The sequence below is a fragment of the Eutrigla gurnardus genome, assembly GCF_963514095.1.
Source record: "Eutrigla gurnardus genome assembly, chromosome: 10".
In the NCBI taxonomy this organism is placed as follows: Eukaryota; Metazoa; Chordata; class Actinopteri; order Perciformes; family Triglidae; genus Eutrigla; species Eutrigla gurnardus.
Window position 1 is genome coordinate 14,148,990 of NC_139924.1, and position 16,410 is coordinate 14,165,399.

The 16,410-nt window shown below is 42.6% G+C and overlaps 1 protein-coding gene across 4 annotated transcripts in view; it reads right to left on the bottom strand.

Moving 5' to 3' along the window:
• Positions 1-2,780: 2,780 nt before the first annotated feature.
• LOC311020060 (cell adhesion molecule DSCAM-like) overlaps positions 2,781-16,410 on the bottom strand; it is a 103,275-nt gene continuing 89,645 nt past the window's right edge. For 2 of the 4 annotated variants that reach the window (XM_084019855.1, XM_084019856.1), the window contains exons 25-33: positions 16,090-16,278; positions 15,391-15,681; positions 14,127-14,303; positions 13,143-13,173; positions 12,819-12,934; positions 12,541-12,705; positions 10,132-10,332; positions 9,459-9,761; positions 2,781-4,164 (exon numbers count right to left, since the gene is read on the bottom strand). In XM_084019855.1, the coding sequence (XP_083875981.1) occupies positions 3,641-4,164; positions 9,459-9,761; positions 10,132-10,332; positions 12,541-12,705; positions 12,819-12,934; positions 13,143-13,173; positions 14,127-14,303; positions 15,391-15,681; positions 16,090-16,278 (1,997 nt within the window). In that variant the 3' untranslated portion in view covers positions 2,781-3,640. The remainder of the gene's footprint in view (positions 4,165-9,458; positions 9,762-10,131; positions 10,333-12,540; positions 12,706-12,818; positions 12,935-13,142; positions 13,174-14,126; positions 14,304-15,390; positions 15,682-16,089; positions 16,279-16,410) is intronic. The other 2 variants (XM_084019857.1, XM_084019858.1) reach the window with 1 other exon arrangement.

Consider the following 16,410-nt stretch of genomic DNA (forward strand, 5'->3'; position numbering starts at 1 on the left):
CTGGTCTATTCCTAACCGGTTCCTGCACACCGACGCTGCACGTCACGCCATGATATCCTCGATGGAGAGTGAAAAAGAAACGGATTTATTTAAGGTGGAAACAGCGATTTGATTTGAGAAATATACTGTATCTATATATTAATCAGCAAATGCTAACACCAGAACCTACAGTAGGTTTTGCAACAGAGAGTGCATAAAAACATAATGATAAATAGATGAAATAGATGGCTAAGCTATAGGAAATAATTTGCCTGGGTACAAATTTTGAGAAAAAGGTTAAATAGATGAAACTAAAATCAATGACAACTGGTTAAATAGACGGCTAAAAGTAAATGGTGAAATAGTTAGAATGATCTAATGTTTTGTCGGTCTACATCAGAACGGGGATTTGGAACACACAGCTGATTTCAAACAGTCAACTCCGCCCACATTCACATGTTTTACTTTTAATTGGCCAAAATATACTATTGATATCTACAGAAAAACCTATTTTCAAAATGGTTAAAAAAACATAGAAAATATCATTTTTTTGATTGGGTAGGCCTGTGGATAAATAGCTGAAAGTAAACCAGTTTAAATAGATAAGTAACTAGTTAAAAGGAATTAATCAACGGGTGAAATTGTTTTTTAAAATCAATAGATGAATGGTTGAAATATTCTGCCTTTCCAAGAGGTAACTTAAATAAAGCTAAATACAAACATGAGACAGTTCATTTGTAAGAAAAAGAAACTCTTAGAATAAGAATATTTACTTTTAAAAAGGCTAATCAATAGGGTTGGAACATCCGTTTTGATTATGATGGGGGTTGTCGTTGAAGGGGCAGCCGAGTTCATCCATCATACTCCTACATCGGGTAAATCAGGGGTCGGGGACTAATCTCATTAGATTTGAAACCTGGTCTAAGTTTCCCAGCGACTGTGGCTGAGATCAGTGGGAGGTGTGATAACGCCCTGCAGCCAGGAGCATGTCACACACTCACACTCACTCCTGCTGCTCCCTAATGCATGAACTGCACAATCATAAAGTCCTCACAGCTCCCTCAGCCCAGTGAGGGAGTGCACACACATAAAACCAGAGACTGCAGTTATTGTAATTCACTCGGTACGTTTTTATCTCCTGTGTGACCGTTTTCTTGGAATGATTTATAGGAGCCGCATGAAGTTTTCCTGGTGCATCAGCAGGCTCGCTATCCAAACATGACACGCCCCATCTAATGTTTTACATGTTCTGCCCGGCAACCGGTGCTTCGTTGTTAATCGGTGGCCATGATTTCCCTAAAGGTTAGCGTGGTGCATTGTGTATTTATTTGCACATCTAACGGCCTCATCCACATTCTTTGGAGCTGCAGGGATCAGTGTCACCGTGTACACCTGGTCTGGGTTCCCATGTCAGCGCTGGCATGAATAATTCACTGCGTTCAGGGCGGCAGACACACCGGAGCAGACAGCCGGGTTACCCTTGATGTCTCTCTCCAGGTTGTCACAAGGAGTTTTTGGTGCTGAACCGTCGCTTTCCCCGGCTCCAAGACCTCGAGCTCACTCCCTGGAAGCAGCAACATGGACTCAATCAGTGACTGCACAGTGCCATCTGTTGATCAGAAACCAAGACACATCAATACAAACCTGTTTCAGTGCCTGTTTAAGGATGGAATAATAATGTATGTGCGCTTGAGCTCCGTTTGTGTGGCAGGTTGATAGAAATGTAAGTTTAGCATTTCATCACTGAAGTAATTCAATTCTTCAACATAGACGAGTCATCTGAAAAGCTTATTACTGAATCCACCTCACGCCAAGTCTGCCTTTATAAAAAAAACCCAGTGTTAAAATGTATCAACAGCATTCAACATAAAGTAAATGCAAACAGAAGTAGATCTGTGTCTCTATACGACACATATTCTCCTAAAAAATATATCAGTGCAGAAAAGGTAGAGAAATCAGGACTTTTAGACCCTGTAGCTGTAACACTGGATGCTACACTTCCCATGATGCAACTCAATGACTCATCTAACTGAGGCTTTCTGGTGTTAATATTTACAGGGGGTTACAAGCCTAGCGAGAATAAAACCCTGAAATTTCCGCATTCCAACAACATATTTGCCGTGTAATCGGTCACGAATGACATCGGCGTACGACATTTGAGATGCTTGAATCATGAGTGTTGCTTGGCGACCTCACTGAGGTTAAAGAATATCATGTTTGAAATGTATCGGACTACTATAGTAGCGTCTCTTTTAGTGATTTGACCCTTTGTTTGACATCCTTCAGACAAGAAGGTCAATAATGTTAGTAGAGAGTATTGTGGATTTCACATGACCTTAGTTTGGTTGTTCCTCTGATCTATGAGTGTAGAGAAGAGTGTGTTAAACTTGCCAATACAAAAAGAATAAAGTGAAATGGTTAAGTATTTAACTTATTACTTTATTGTGAAGTACTGGCTCGTTTAACCTCTCTGGCTGAATAATCTCAGAAGGGAAATTATTACCCATTCATACTCCCCATAAAAGCTGTGAATCTGAGGACACAAGCCAAAACCGCTGGGTATCACTGACTTCTTCTTATTAACTATATGGTGGTTTTCAGCAAGAATCCTGGTGAAAAATTGAACAGTCAATCATGAGACTTAGATTTAAGGATGGTCCATTTCCAATCTTTCTGTAAATGAAGGGTTTGGAAAGTCTAAGAAGAACGGGTGATGAAGAGGAGCAAAAGGAGAGGAATGAAGAGAGAAACAGGAAGAGAAACGGATGTTCGGCTTCACCAACGCGAATCAAAGTCAGATGTGTGCAAACATGACTAAGGACTTTATTAACCAAATCATTTCCCCCATAATATCCACAAATAAAAGTGATCTCTTTATATATATTCACATTGTATAATTTCATAGTGTGACAAAAATTCTCTTTTTTTTTTTTGGATATCCAGCCATTCCTATTAATTGTCATTTGATCAGTCGCCATGCAGTCGTCAGAAAGGTTGAAAAACGTTACGATTGGTCAGCATTGGCGGTCATGTCCGGCATCACTCTTCTTCTCCTCTATTGGCTCTTCGTAGTGCTAAAAACCCCGTCAGTTACCCAATCACAGATTTCATCACACTGCGACAATAAAATCAAATAAATTAAGAAAGCAATGTTCTCCTGCAGAGTCCTCTAGAGTCCTCCTCCTCCTCCCTTTCCCTTCTTGTTTTTTTTATTTTTTTTTTAAGATATTTTCTATTTTTATATAATAATAATAGTAATAATAATAATGACTATAATTGTCCTTGATATAAATTCAATAGTATTTTTTTCTCTTTCTCAAATTTTAAATAAATCATTTTGGCAATCATATGTTTTCACTTTAGAATAAAAGAATACTCAAGTAGAAAATAAAAACTGTGAGAGAAAATTCATCAGAAGAGGAGCGGGGCGTGAGAGATTGAAAAGTGTGAAAGCAACAGAGAAGAGCGAGAGAGGAAAGAAAGAAAAGAGTGAAAGAAAGAAAGACAGACTCAAAGAAAAGCATCCACTTCAGACGCATGTCGGAAACGGCTCTATATACAACAGTTCCTGTTGTGGTAAACTGTCCATTCTGTGCCTGTGGTCTGTCCCTTGTCTTTCCTCCTCCAGTGTGTCTGCAGCAGTCCGGTGTGTGTCCCAGTGTTATACCAGAGTGTAAGACTTGGCATAGGGGTTGTTGCTCTGTTTCAGGTGTCCTCTGGAGTCCAGCAGTGACTCCTGGGAAGTGCTGATCTTGGCCGCCTGTGCTTGGGCGAGGTCTCCCGAGGAGGGGACCTCCGCCCGGACCTCACCCCGGGCCTCGCCCCTCTCCCGGACATCCCTGTGGGGAAGGGTGGAGGCAGTCCCCGGCTGCCACTGCTGCACCTCCCTGGGCGATGGCACTTCCATGGGGGTGGGCTCCATGGGAGGTGGCCTCTTCAGGGTACGGCTCCTCTGGGGTTCCAAGCAGGTCTGGCCCATGGCTCCTCCTCCTACTCCTCTTGTCTCCCCTGTAGCACCAGCACTGACTCCGCTTGCTCCTCCTCCTCCCCCACCTCCTCCTCCTCCTCCACTGCTGCTGCTGCCACTGCTGCTGCTGACCCCTCCACCCCGAGCTGGCAGTGGCACGCCACGGTTCAACAGGAAGTCCATACGGAGGTAAGGCGGCAGGTGGACCAGCTCTCCTCCTGGGAGGGAACACGACACAAACACGGGATAATTAAGGTTCAGTCTCAGTTTGTCTCCATTCACAGTGATATTCATGTTGGATTCATGACGTGTTGTTGGACAGTAAGGCAAACACTTCAAAGCAGAGCAGTTAGCTACTAAATACACCAGGATGTTCACCAGCTGGTCACTAGCTGTGCTTACATAGTGGCAGGTCGCTTACACTTTATGTTTAAAATAGCTGGAAACCCTGATCAAAGTAGTGGCAGTCAAACAATTTAGTAAAGACTTGGGTCGTAAATCCAAAACAAGGATTGACAGTGCTTCATGAGGGGAACTGCAACCGCAAAGGGCCATCATCTGGGTTTGTCAATAGAAGCCAGGTATTACATGTGTTACTTGATACAATATTCATATTGTATACAAAATGTTGTTTATTGCCAACTGCATGTAAATAATGACATTACTATTTGTCGTTTTTCTCGTTTCTGTCTGATGAACATGTTAATACTAATTTGAAACATTTAAATGTGTCATTATATATCTATATTATCATACATTTAAAAAACAAAACAATGAGGATGTATATGTTTTAAATGCTATGAGACAAAAACAATACAGAATGTGTGCGAACAGAATATGCCAGCTCCAGTTAGTTCCATGCTGATATACACCAGAGAGTCTCTGGGATCCCCAATGTGTACACTATGTGCTCCTCAACTTCCCCACAGACTCCATTTCTCTCTGTTTAAATGAACTGCAAAGAGAGTTGAAATCCATATTTAACTCACACCGTCACATTAGCTCACCTCGGCCCCTACTGCAATAACCATGTGGGCAGAACCCTGTGAATCTTTTTGATTTAATAGTTGCTATCAGGAAAAACGTGCAGAACATAATGTAACAGGGAACTGGATTTTACAATGTTATCATGGCTATCATTGTCAGGGACGGATGCAATGATTCATTTATTGGTTATCATTCCTCACTGTAAAGAAGCTGAATGATGGACATAATATTATAATATATAATAATATGTAGAAGTAGTCTATAGGTGTAGTATATTATAGTTATATAGGTGTAGTATATTATAGTTCTATAGGCGTAGTATATTATAGTTATATAGGTGTAGTATATTATAGTTATATTGTTATATAGGTGTAGTATATTATAGTTATATAGTTATATAGGTGTAGTATATTATAGTTATATAGGTGTAGTATATTATAGTTATATAGTTATATAGGTGTAGTATATTATAGTTATATAGGTGTAGTATATTATAGTTATATAGGCATATAGGTGTAGTATATTATAGTTATATAGGCGTAGTATATTATAGTTATATAGTTATATAGGTGTAGTATATCATAGTTATATAGTTATATAGGTGTAGTATATTATAGTTACATAGTTATATAGGTGTAGTATATTATAGTTATATAGTTATATAGGTGTAGTATATTATAGTTATATAGGTGTAGTATATTATAGTTATATAGTTATATAGGTGTAGTATATTATAGTTATATAGGCGTTCTATATTATAGTTATATAGTTATATAGGTGTAGTATATTATAGTTATATAGGCGTTCTATATTATAGTTATATAGTTATATAGGTGTAGTATATCATAGTTATATAGTTATATAGGTGTAGTATATTATAGTTACATAGTTATATAGGTGTAGTATATTATAGTTATATAGGTGTAGTATATTATAGTTCTAAAGTTTTATAGGCGTAGTATATTATAGTTTTATAGGCGTAGTGTATTATAGTTATATAGGTGTAGTATATTATAGTTATATAGGTGTAGTATATTATAGTTATATAGTTATATAGGTGTAGTATATTATAGTTATATAGGTGTAGTATATTATAGTTATATAGTTATATAGGTGTAGTATATTATAGTTACATAGTTATATAGGTGTAGTATATTATAGTTATAAAGTTATATAGGTGTAGTATATTATAGTTATATAGGCGTAGTATATTATAGTTATATTGTTATATAGGTGTAGTATATTATAGTTACATAGTTATATAGGTGTAGTATATTATAGTTACATAGTTATATAGGTGTAGTATATTATAGTTCTAAAGTTAGGTGTAGTATATTATAGTTACATAGTTACCGTATATAGGTGTAGTATATTATAGTTATAAAGTTATATAGGTGTAGTATATTATAGTTATAAAGTTATATAGGTGTAGTATATTATAGTTATATAGGCGTAGTATATACTATAGTGATAGGCGTAGTATATTATAGTTATATAGGTTTATTGGCGTAGTACATACTATAGTGATAGGCGTAGTATATTATAGTTATATAGGCGTAGTATAATATTATAGTATGTTATAGTTATAGCCTTAGTATATTATACTACTATATCACCTCATTGCTGCAAGTTTGAGAGACACTTTGGTTTAGTGGGTTTACGGTACCTCCACTGCTGCTTTATCCGTTTTACTGATTGGATTCCATGTTTAAAGGAACAAAGTAGCCTGGAGACGAGTCATCCTGTCCGTATTGAGTTATTTTCACATTCATGTTCCAGGGGACCCGAGATCAACAAGCGACTACAGATTTGCCTGTAAAATCCCTTTTCAACACGTGCCCTCTCTCTCCCACACGTGCCGATGGCTCACATGCACAAGGCCCAAACGTGCACGAGTATATATGTACGCGCATAAACACCCCCCCTCGTCGGCACTGCCAGCACAGACCAGGCCGTCTGCAGATTCATTCCAACATGTGACCTTGGAGAATGGATTTCTGGGGTTCACAGGGAGAATGAATAATTTACTGTCTTTTATAATAAGCCCTATTAGTGCCAGGAAAGATGATGAATGGCTGGGATTGTTAATTGAATTAAATATAGATTTAAGCGTTTCTGTGGGAGCTCATTAGAAATGTAGCTTGAAAATGCATCAGCCAGTAAACTGCAGATTGTCCAGTAATAGCCGATCATCTGTGTGAGTGTGTGTTGCATCTTCAGCTCAGTCCATACTATTGGCGAGGGGTGATGCATTCCTATATTTTGTGTGTGTGTGTCATTCAGGTACACATACTTACAGGCCTTTCATAAGGAGGCTGCTGTAGCCCCGTAATCACCAGCACTTCTGTAAAAGTTTATGAGCAAAGTGCCGAGGAGTCGGCAGTAATGGGACACAGGACCAATGGCTTTGCTCTTATGAGGCAGGAAGAGGAAGAGCGCTAATAAATAAACCGTCACTCTGATAATAACAGGCTTGTCAGGTGAAACACGATGAGTCAGAGGGAGGGGGATGAATGAGAAGCTGCCTTTGACCTTTCTGATAGAAGGTGAGGTCAGTGCAGGTGAGTCAGATGTAATGGAGACAGTGATGAGGTTGAAGCTGGGTCATTCACCAGCTGTCAATCAAACTGCAGCGCCGGATTCCAATAGATTCATTCTTTCATACACTTAATATCAACATACTTGTGCTGTTCGGCCCCTTGGCTGCAATTAAGGCTAATCTTAAAACTGCACTCAATATCTTCCTATGAATCCTACAATTCCATATTGGCTTATATGGGCTAATATACCCGTTTCCACATAGTTTTGGCAATTTAGTGTCGCCATGGTATAATTGTTCAACAAGAACCTTTTCATATGCATGAACAAATTTGTACAATTAGGATTAACATTGGTCAGAGCAGCTTTTTACAACAGCTTATATGGTTTAAGTCCGTGGGATCCTGTGATTAATATAATATGTGTAAATCCAACTGGCCCTGACGGTATCTGTGTACTTTTTAATTGTCAGAGTTGCTGTAGGCATCTCAGGAAACCATATTGCTGTGATTTCACAGTTGACTGTAGAGTCAGCTGAAATACATTTGAGAGAGCTAAAAAAAAAAGAAGCAGAAAATGCTAATACTCTAATGAAAACATATAATACATATTTAGGCCATGACACAAGAAATGTCCTTCGTTCCTGCTTAAACCAAACTTTCTATAGGTGTGCATTATTACTTTTTCTGTGCGATGTCTCCCCCCAAAGTAACCGAGTGAGTCTAGCACTCTGCTGTGCCACCACGGCCTAAGAGTCTGGTGTTACAATGAACTCCACTGTTTAAGTGGTGTTTTGTACCGAGTGACAATAGCTTCAGATAAGGTTGACAGAAGGCCTTTAGTTGCCCTCTCCCCCCGGTGCACTGGTGACACCAGTCTGCTCTCCTGCGCACAAACGTTCAAAACATAATGAGGCTTGAAACCCAAGAAGCAGATCTGATGGCCTCAACCCTCGTCTGTGTCCACACACACACGCACACGCACACGCACACGCACACACACACACACACACACACACACACACACACACACACACACACACACCTACGTTCCTGGGACACCTCCAACGAGGCTCATTATCGACAGCCCAGACACACTGTAACATGACAGCAGATGGGACGATGGATGAGCTGTGTACATGTGTCTGTCTGTTTGGACGTCTGTGCTTCTGTGTGTGGTCGGCAGCTCGTTGGTATGTTCTGCCAGAGCTGGTAAACCGATCCGCAGCGCTCCCCGGAGGAGCAGAGGGTCATGTAAGGTAAGACTGGAACCTGAGAGGAGAGCGCGGGGCAGCAGGTCTCCTCAAACCGCAGACGGAATGAAAGACGTTGGAGACGGAGTAAAAAAATAACATCTCTTACAATCAAAAAAGTTTTCTTATAATAAAAGACCAGAATCTCATAATCCTTGATCTTGATGTGTGATGGGCTATCTCACCATGAGAAAATAAACAAGGAGCTACACCCACAGCAGGAAACAGCTGGATCACATTCAGAGACAGTCTTGTGTGCTGGATAAAGGTTTAATGCGACTACTCTGTATGCAGCACCAGTCTGACTCTGATCACATAAAAACAGAAGTTGGCCGTGGTGGCCATCAACAATGTTGTTTTCACAGTCAACACTCTAATAAAAAGTAATAACATCTAGTTTCCTACAAGCTGATAGTCTCATAGACTGCTAATGTATGACTCAAAAGAAGTGTTCAAAGACACGTTTTATAAATTCTTATCTTGTGTCCCTGTGTTTATAGTAATATATATATATATATATATATATATATATATATATATATATATATATATATATATATCCTCCACCTCCTCATTAGCAGCCCATTGCTCCTTCATTCATTTTCATATATGTATGAATTCATCCATTTTAAACTGATTTGCTGTAGAGTAATATGATGGACAGATGGGCCGCTCAATGATTGTCGGGGAAATAAAAGGTTGAATACGTATGTGTGGTAAAGCCCACTCCCTCACCAGGTCTGTGTGCCTTGGGGACGGCCATGGTCATGACCCGGCTGACATCCTGAGGTTTGGGCGGCGAGGCAGTGAAGCGGCAGATGCCCGACTCAGATGGCGTGCTGGAGGTCAGGCTGTCGGTGTAGTCGTTGGTCCCTGCCGTCATCTGCTCGGACGAGGTGTCAGAGATGAAGCACTCGGTGATGGTGAACTTGGCGTGGCGGAGCTGCTCCTCCATCTTGGCGTGTTCGTAGGCTCTGGCCAGCTCCTCGTAGGTGGAGGACGCGCTCTCCGTTGATACCATGCTGCTCCGTGCACGATCTGGTGAACACACGTCCCCATACACAAGTTCAGTTGTGAAGCACAAGACTTTTTAAGCTACAGGTGTCATTTTATTGTATTTATGTGTATATTATATGTTTTCATGTGGTTTAAAGTGATGGATAAAACAAGTATGGGAGAGAAAGTAGCCTCAGCCAAGAGAACGTCCCAAAGTCACACCTTCAAATGGAAATAACTCCCGCCAGTGTGTTCTGGATGCACAGAAGCCAACGTGGGATCGCCAGCACACATTGCCAGCAAAGCAACGTGACTTCTGTCACTCACACCCAACATTGGAACGTTTTTATAAGAAAGGCTGAGTCCATGTCGGTCCTGGACAGTGTGATGGTCACACCCAGGTCTACTCTACCTGTGTCCTGTGAGGGGCTGACACTGTAGCTGTCGCTCTCCTTGTCCACAGATCCGGTGGCGCGTGGCGTGGGGAGTCTCCAGTCAGTGGTCAGGGTGTGTGAGGAGCTGGTGGGGTGGGGCCGGTTCAGGGTCCACTGGCTGGCGTAGCGGCTCCGTGCCGCGGCAGGACCAGCTTTGGCAGTGCGTCTGGCAGTGGGATCTGGTGATCGTCGGTGAACAGAGTTAATAACAGCTGCTGTAATTCATGGAAATTTCAATAGAAGTCAAAAATAAACTCACACTTTTACAATTACTTTCTTGGTCTGGGATCTGAACTTGAACTGAACTAGATCTGGAAGCTTCTACTTCTAAATAGATAATAGTACTTAAATATATATATATATATGAACAGAAAACATGGGGTCTTGTTCACGAGTGAGGGAAGGATGGAACGCGAGATTGACAGGCGGATCGGTGCAGCGGCTGCAGTAATGCGGTCGCTGTATCGGTCCGTCGTGGTAAAGAGAGAGCTAAGCCGAAAGGCGAAGCTCTCGGTTTACCGGTCAATCTACGTTCCTACCCTCACCTATGGTCATGAACTTTGGGTCATGACCGAAAGAATAAGATCCCGGATACAAGCGGCCGAAATGAGCTTCCTCCGCAGGGTGGCGGGGCGCTCCCTTAGAGATAGGGTGAGGAGCTCCGTCACACGGGGGGAGCTCGGAGTAGAGCCGCTGCTCCTCCACATCGAGAGGAGCCAGTTGAGGTGGCTCGGGCATCTGCATCGGATGCCCCCTGGACGCCTCCCTCGGGAGGTGTTCCAGGCATGCCCCACCGGGAGGAGACCCCGAGGAAGACCCAGGACACGCTGGAGTGACTATGTCACCCGGCTGGCCTGGGAACGCCTTGGGGTCCTCCCGGAGGAGCTGGGGGAAGTGTCCGGGGAGAGGGAAGTCTGGGCGTCCCTGCTCAGGCAGCTGCCCCCGCGACCCGGTACCGGATAAGCGGAAGAAAATGGATGGATGGATGGATGAACAGAAAACATGGTTCCATTCATAAGCATACATTAGTGTGAGTTAATGTGTCCCTGGGATCGGATAGCTTTCCTTCAAACGAGGGTTAATTTTGAAATGTCTCTGTAAATAATAGAATGGAAATATGTGATCTGTCATCAGTGTACAGAATCAAATATTACATCTTTAGGGATGGCATCAAACAAACCTAATCTAAGCATCCCCAAGTTAAATCTGTTTCTGGATCATCCATACCGAGATGCTGCTAACATACAAACAGCTGTTTGGATGTGACTCATGATTTATAGCTGGAAACTCGGAGCATGCAGGGGGATGTGTGTCATTCCCGCCGTGCTCTGCTACAAACTTACAGCGAACGCCAAACATTACCATCCCGCAGCTCCCTGTAACGACATTATAATCCATCTTACGAGCTAACTGTCTCCATATAGACACATAAATAGTATCATATTCGGCCCGACCCAGACAGGCTGCTCCGCCGTGCGCCTCTGGGCCAAATCAAAGTGAGACCCTTTAGAAAAGGCCTGGATTGGATCTGTGCAGAGAAGAAAGGTGCTGGTAACTGTAGTAGGGCAGACAGTAATCCTATCAGCAGGGATGAAATGATGGAGATGTTTGGCCAACAGCAGAGAGGGAAGAAAAAAGTTCGAGTCAGCAAACTGGGTTCATGCCCCACTGACCGGGTTAAACGATCCAATCACACGTCTAATACGCTGGTGTGAAAGTGTGTGATACTGTTCCGTGCATTTTATATCCTTGTGCTGCGTTTCTATTACACTGAGTCGCATGAATCAGTCACACACCTCTGTTTCTGATGATATTTGGCAGATTCATATTTTGCGTTTCTGATTCTAGTAAAGTGTGTGACTTAACTGTACAATTTAAAAACTATTACTATTACAAAAGTGAATATTAGTAATGGTATTTGGCTTATTTTCTGTAGTGTCTACAAATAATAACTTCAGTGCACCATTAATGTGTGTGTGTGTCTTTATGTGCAGGTGTGCACTCAGGTCCGACTGGCCAGTTGGAGCGGGGCAGGGAGGGGAGGACTTGTCAAGAAGAGGCAGGGAGATCGCTACTCTCCATCTGTTCTGCTTCAGTGGAGCTCAAACAGCAGAAGCCCAGATGCCGCTCTGCAGCACGTCTTTGTAATCTCACTGCTGGACGGCGGCTCACATGCTGTATGAGTGTATATGTGGACGAGTCCACAGGTAAGCTAAGACAAGGTGGGTTGCATTTCTTTTAAAATGACATCCAGCTATGAGAATAAAACTAGTTTAGACTCCTGACTTCACAGTAACCACATACAAAGACATCCCAACATTGTATTATTGTTAGTAACACAGGACTAGTAATATTAGTAGTAAAGGAAATAAATATTGAGCACTGACGGTGGTGGGACTCACTGGTTCCGGGCCTGGCATCGGACACATCCACCAGTGGTCCAGTGGCCTGGGACAGGGACTGGTAGTGTACTGTGTGGGTCACTGTGGAGGATTTCTGCTTGTTTGTCTCTCCAAAGTCATTGTCTGTCAACAGGACGGTGGACCTGTCATCTAAAAGACAATAAGAGGGAAAGGGGGAGAAGCAGGAAGGAACAAGTATGTCAGACATAAGCATAATGAATACGGTGCCTGATAAGCACCAGGTCTCACTTCAAGTGTCTTACCGATGGTCTCCATGGTGTCCCTCTCCTCGATGAGGAGCTGGGCTCGGGGGATGTCGATGTGCATTCTTAATGTCTGCTGCTGCTTGTTCACTGTGTCTGGAGTCCTCGTGTTCTTACTGACGAGGTTAATGAGAAAAACGCATTACTTTTCAGTTGCGTGGTTCTGCAGATATGCTAATTAATTTCCATTTAAGTTGATAACGAGCTGCAAGAAGGCAATGTTAGATTTGTACTGATAGCTACTGTAACTCTGGGCTACGTTGTGATTAATGGTCACAGCTTAAAGGAAAACAGCTAGCATAAATTAAAATTAAGCGTACATACCTCATCAGCATTTCTGCCAGGCTTTTGGCATCTGTGAAGTCAGCAAACTGGTAGTTAATACCATAATAGTACTGGCCTAGTTGACAGGCTACAGATGAAAACACTATATGATCACAGACAATTCCACTTACAACAAAGGTAACAAAGGCTTCTTAACAAATTAACATGGAGGCATTTGTCCTGAAAATACAACTCATTCCTTTTCTTAATTATAAAAGCAAAGTTTAGCCTCAGTTTTGCTTCGACGCATCTGAAGTGGTTCAGATGCGATACAGGATTTTAATTAGGCTACCTGACATTCACAGACTGGATGTGTGTAGGCAGGGCCGGAGTGGGACTCATTTTCAGCCCTGGAGTTTCATACCTCAGACCGGCCCACTTTAGATCACGACCTATTATATTAAAATAATGTAATTATAACTTTACATGTTAAGCATACAATAGCGCACTGTTCTCTAAAGCCTTGTAATTCCGTGTATTTTCACACAGCCTTGTGGGCACAAGTGCCCATAGTTCGGCCGTGTTCAGCTGTCTGTTTCCCGGCTGGTTTGCGTGCAGCGTCTTGGCGTTTCGCGTTCGACGGAGAGTCCGCCTGTGTGGACTCTTGTGGACCTGGGCGGGCCGGTGTTTGACCGATGTCCGCGGGCTTTTCAGCCAGCTCTGAGGGTGATAGTCCCGACAGTTCGGCTGGGTTCTTGTGTCTATTTACCTGCGGGAATCCCCGCTACGCATACACGTGATACCCACTCCACTCAGTGCCATGACTGAACACCGGCACAAAAATAAATAAAAATAATAATTGAACACCGGCCCTCGCGGCCCAAAAGTCAGACCGGCCCACCGGGAATTGTCCCGGTCCTCCCGATTAGCCACTCCGGGCCTGTGTGTAGGTGTTTCAACATGTAAGTGTGCCGTATGCACATGTGTTTTTTTTATGTTGTGCATGTGACCTTAAACCAAACCTTAATTGGATCTTCCACCCACCTCTAAGTCTCTTGAGCCTCTGCTCCCTCCGTCTCCGCTTGAGCACCATGAGCATGATGAAGACTAGCACGGCTACCACCAGAACAGAGGTGATGGTCACCACCATCTTCAGACCTCCGCTGCCGGACATGTTGTCGGAGATGGGATCTCCTATTTTCAGCAAGGGAGGGATAGTACCTTGGAGAATAAAGACATACCGACATTTATGAGAGGCTTATTTTCATGTTCATATGTTTATGTGAAACATTTGTTCTACTTTATGCAACATCAAAAATAATATTAAAAACAACAATGGTGTGTTTGTTTCATGCAACACAGTCAACCATCATGGTAAAGAATGGTAAGGAATATGTACACATTTTCATAAAGAGAAGTCTGGCTAGTCTACATGTAGACTGATATGAGCCAGTCACACCCACCCCTGCTTTATTAGTCTCGTTATTTTGCTGTTCATGGGAATAGGATCACCAGTGGAAGTGACCACGTTCGTAGCAGAGAAGCCTGTGTCAGACTGGAGCTCGTGCATCAGGTTTGTAGGAGACTGGACCTGCTTCTATTCCCCCGGGCGGAGCCGAGCTATATACCGACTGTCAAACTGACACTAGCAAAACGCACATCCACTCAGATAACACATCTCAGCAAAACCCTTCAGAGGAAATTAATGAATAGTCTGGAGTATACCACGGATCTCTTCCCATCCTTCCTTACAGCGTATATTTCCATTGTGTATGACCCACAGAATCTGTAGCCCACGGCAACTAAAGCTACACCGTGACGGTCTGTGGAGGATCTGGAGACCGTCTCTCTCTTCTTACTCAGATGAGCCGTCTGAAAACCTGTCCATTCGCTTACAGGCTGACAAAACTGTCTTCATCACAGATACTATATATTTTAAAGAGTGGTACTTGCTGAAACACTGTTACCCTCAAGGGCAATAAAGGGTGCAACTCCGTTTCAACTGGTGTTGTAATCATTGAAAAGTCTTAAACTCTGTCTAATGCTGGAACACCTAAAGACGGATGAGATCTGATATCAAAGCAAACGAAAAGAAGAAGAAACAAGACTGCCTTCCAAACCTTCCTGTTCCATATCATTCCTATTAAGGGGAAACTAACTAGACCCATTTTGACAAATTTTGCAGTTTGGAAAGTCGCTTTATTATTATTTTTAAACTTTTTTTAAATTGCCACCGAGATGCTTCTTATACTTTGATTCCCTCCCGTTCCAATGATCCTCCCTATCAGTCTGTTCAATCCAAACTCACTTCCGTCAGCATTGAGAGTAGCGAAGGTGATCCTCTTTTCTGCTGAGCCAGCGCTGTTGGTGACCTTCATCTGCAGTTCGTACCAGGTCGCCTCCTGCAGGTCGTACAGGATGTAGCTCTTGGTCAGCGAGGTGCGCTGGGCAGTGGTCCAGGTGGCCGAGTCCACGGCCCGATACTCGAGTATGAAGGCGGTGATCGGACAGCCGCCGTTGTTCCAGCCAACCAGGTTGAGCCTCGCCCTGGTGGAGTTGATGCTGGTGAAGAGTTCATGGTCTTTGGCAAACTGCGGTTCTGAGGAGAAGAAGACGGAGAGAGGGCCAAGCTGTAACTTGAAAACGTCTCACAGTTTAAGAAACATCGGCCAACATGAAACCTTTCATAAAGAAAGTCATACATGTGCTGAGGAAGATGAGTTACAGAGGAGTACAGCCTCACTTTTCCCCTGAAATGTTGCCACTGTTTAGTGAGTTTTATGGGAGTTTTGGGTTATGAGTTTTTATGATCAATAAAAACAAAATCCTTTCATGTCATAAAATTTTAGTGGCTGAGAAAAAAAATAGTAGTTAAGAAAAAAATGCAGCATAGGTTTGGGAACATGACTCCCATGAATGAATAATCTTACACAACCTGATTATTGTCATCAAAGGGCTGCACGGAGATGGGAAATTGAAAACGTAGCAGACAAATTCAGTTCCCTACCTTTCCCGTGAGTCTTAGCTTCGATGATCTCACTGATGCGCCCTGGCCCCACTGCATTCTGGGCCGTCAGGGTGAATTTGTACCAGGTGCCACATTTCAGGTTCTCCAGACGGTACGAGCGCTCGCTGGGGCTGATGGGGAAACTGCCCCACTGCTCACTGTTGTCCTCTGAGTACTGCAGGATGTAACCTGTAAACAATACAGAAACATGTACATTAATGCACACATAAATACATAATATGTCTTGTTGTGTTACCTTTGTAGAAATGTGAATGCACTTACATATGAGGGTACCTTTTAATTATGACATTAATTCTAACA